This window comes from Chlorocebus sabaeus, chromosome X (assembly GCF_047675955.1).
Source record: "Chlorocebus sabaeus isolate Y175 chromosome X, mChlSab1.0.hap1, whole genome shotgun sequence".
NCBI classification, from domain to species: domain Eukaryota; kingdom Metazoa; phylum Chordata; class Mammalia; order Primates; family Cercopithecidae; genus Chlorocebus; species Chlorocebus sabaeus.
Genome location: NC_132933.1, coordinates 49463800 through 49466930, shown reverse-complemented (window position 1 = coordinate 49466930; position 3131 = coordinate 49463800). Strand labels below are relative to the sequence as shown.

Genomic DNA, 3131 nt, shown 5'->3' with positions numbered 1-3131 from the left:
TGAGATCGCACCACTGCACTCCAGCCTGGGCGACAGAGCAAGCCTCTGTGTTCCTTTGTCTGAGGTAGGTATCAGGGGCTGCTGAGGCCGGCAGACGCCCTCTGTGATTGGCTAACATGATGCCAAGCAACAGGATCATCCAATCACCTTCAATGGAGGGAGGATCGTTGACAGGCTCCCTGGGTGACACTTCATCCAATCAGACGTCGAGTTGGACTGTGACGTAGAGCCAGGCAGCCATACCAAAGTGCCCCCCTTCCCTGGTCCACAACCGTCACTGTCTGGTCTTGCCATCTAATGGCCGCTGCCTCCGCCATGGCTGAGGCTTCCTCTAAGACGACCTCTGAGGAAGACCAGAGCATCCAAGAGCCCAAAGAGGCCAACTCCACGACCGTCCAGAAGAAGACGAGAGGGCTCCGAGGTTCCCGCAGGCGCCATGCCAACCGCCGCAGGGACAGCTTCGGGGACAGCTTTGCCGCCTATTTCCCCCAGGTGCTGAAGCAGGTTCACCAGGGCCTCAGCCTTTCCCCGGAGTCCGTGAGTGTCATGGATTCTATGGTCCATGACATATTGGACCGCATCGCCACCGAGGCTGGTCGCCTGGCCCGCTACGCCAAGCGTGTGACCATCACCTCCCGGGACATCCAGGTGGCCGTGCGCCTACTGCTGCCGGGGAAGATGGGCAAGCTCGCTGAGGCCCAGGGCACGAATGCCGCCCTCAGGTACACCAAAAGCAAGTGCGCTGTCTCAGGAGCACCTGAGCACCCGGGAAACCCAAAGGCTCTCTTCAGAGCCTCTGCACGTGGCCCTAAAGACCAGTGGCTCGCCAAGGGAGGGGACCCCACCGGAGGTTGGGGTGGGTGGCACCCTGCCGGCGTGGGGGGCATGTGGCGTCCTGTGGTTTATCAAGCATTTTTCCCACTGTGCAGAACACTGTCAACTCCAATATATCTGTAGTGCAATATGCTCCAAGGAAAAGTAGGGGGTGTTTCCGTGATCGGGTTTCATTTCCTCGGTTTCCTAAATGGCCGTTTTTATTAGTTATCTTTCTCGGTTATTTTATGATGATATTATCAAGGTCCTGATGTTTACCTTTTTCACTCTCATTCTCCTACGACTGTATGGTGGAACTTTCCAGAACTTCATTATGTGCGATATGGCAACAGAGAAAGTGAATACGCTGACATAAGAAGAGAGGTAACCCTCCTAAACGTGTTCAGCACCTCCCTCATCATGAATCCATGTAAATAAGCAAACGAGGCCCAGTTACAGTGTATATGTAGCTAAATAAAATTTTCAAGAATCCATTCATTTTCCAGCTTCCCCGACTCTGAGATCACAATTGCAATTCATTCTCTGTTTGCTCTGACAATAATTTTTTCATTTCTTTTTGAACAGAAACCTTCCTTACTTCCAGGTATGTGTCAGTAGGATTACTGAGTGTCCACAGAACAGCTCATGCCTTAGTGTACAGCGGTGCAGCCAATGAGTGACCTGCAGTCTATGAGCAACAGTCATTGTCCCAATGTGGGGGGAGTGACCCAAGCTGAACCCACGGCAGCCTTCCTGTGATATTCAACCCGGTGTTTAAAGGAACGGCAGTGTGATTCTTTACCTGATGTTTCTGTTTGCAGTGTTTGTAATCATGGTCTTTTAGGGATATGAATCCAAAGCTTAGATTAATCTATGTTCCTTGTCCCTAACATCAAGTCATACAGAGCATTGGCAGCCATTAGTAGAAGTCGGATAATGCTTATTTCCTCAAGAGATTGGCATATTAATATTCTTGTTAATATTAATATAGGCTACCATTCGTTGTTCTCTCTTCCGGGTCCCAAGTCTTGGTATTTTTAGCATTTTTTTCTATAAGTGTATTGCTGAATTTCAGAGCAGGTGCTGACTTTCCCATTGCTTTCCTTTTCAATTGATTTCCAGTCCCTAAGGATGTGGACAAGAGAACATACTCTGGGATTGTAACTCACAGGAATTTATTATGTTGTGCCTTGAAGCTCAATCTATGGCCATTTTTGTTAAATGTTTCCTGTGAACTTTGAAACATCTCATAAACACCCCTTCTCCTTCATATGTCAAAACCAGTAAAGGATGGCACTCTCAGTCAAACCATGAAACAAAAGCTGGATAAATGCCAAAAATCAAAATTTTCTTGAGCCCATCCGAAGTGGGAAAGAACCACCCCAGAGGGCCCAACACATAGCCACATAGATTATTCCACCATTTAAAGAGGAATCCTTGGTCAAGAGGGAAATGGGTTCAGGGCAGGATAGTAGCCAGATCTTCCCTGAGTACTGCAGATGGGAAAGGGGGAAGGTCACCTCCAGAGCCCCGCTTGGGATCCACAGAGAAAGGATGTAGAACCAAGAAGTCCCCTCATTGGGATTTGTTACTTTCTGTTTTTCCAGATTGTTAGAAAAATGTTATGAAAACAGTTGAAGAGAAACGTTATGAAAATAGTTGAAGCTGTGCTTACTGCACAAGGAGACCAACAAAAACCCCACAAAATCAGCTGCAAGTAAATCCCTCTGGATGGTGCCGCCAAATGTTCCTACAAGTCCAGAACAACACTTGCCAAACCAAAGAGTCTTGGCAGAACCCTGTTTCTTTGCAGAGATAGAGCTGTGTAGCTGGTCCAAAACACCACATCTCACTCAGTGACTTATTTCTCATTATGCTAATTGTTTTGCTGTAAAGTGCCAATGTTTCTGTGAATTAAGACCTACAAATAAATTTCTGAAGTTACCCTTGCACATGTGTGTAATTAGACAAGTCCTTTTGAGAAACCAAATCCACTGGGATATTTTACCCTGGAATATGTGTTTTCCCTTTGTAAATTCAGAAATCAAAGAGGGCCATTAGTAAAACAGGGTCAACAATGAAATCTGACTTGCTTGTGGGGAGTGAAGAGTGAGGGGGCAAGGGGACTGACACTGGTGAATTATAGGAAGAAAGAGGAAAGGGGTGGATTGATGTGAAGATTGGAAGTGGAAGCTCACACATTTGATACAGCATTTCTGTGGGTGACTGAGTGGAAGGGGAACCTAGTGAGCAGTCGTGCTGTCATGCTGTGACTTAAGGAAACACAAACTACGGGAAAGAGCTTAACTGCCCAAACA

At 47.2% G+C, this 3131-nt stretch overlaps 1 protein-coding gene across 2 annotated transcripts; it reads left to right on the top strand.

Moving 5' to 3' along the window:
• Nucleotides 1–245: 245 nt before the first annotated feature.
• On the top strand, nucleotides 246–2765 carry LOC119623770 (histone H2B type F-M). Of its 2 annotated transcripts, XM_037996418.2 has the most exons (4): nucleotides 277–722; nucleotides 1139–1197; nucleotides 1399–1417; nucleotides 2421–2765. In XM_037996418.2, exons 1-2 carry the CDS (start codon nucleotides 298–300, stop codon nucleotides 1173–1175), a joined length of 462 nt encoding a protein of 153 aa, XP_037852346.1. In that variant the 5' UTR covers nucleotides 277–297; the 3' UTR covers nucleotides 1176–1197; nucleotides 1399–1417; nucleotides 2421–2765. The 2 variants fall into 2 exon arrangements, with proteins under 2 accessions (XP_037852347.1, XP_037852346.1); XM_037996419.2 differs by having other exon boundaries at nucleotides 246–722; nucleotides 1399–2765.
• The last annotated feature ends 366 nt before the right edge of the window (nucleotides 2766–3131 follow it).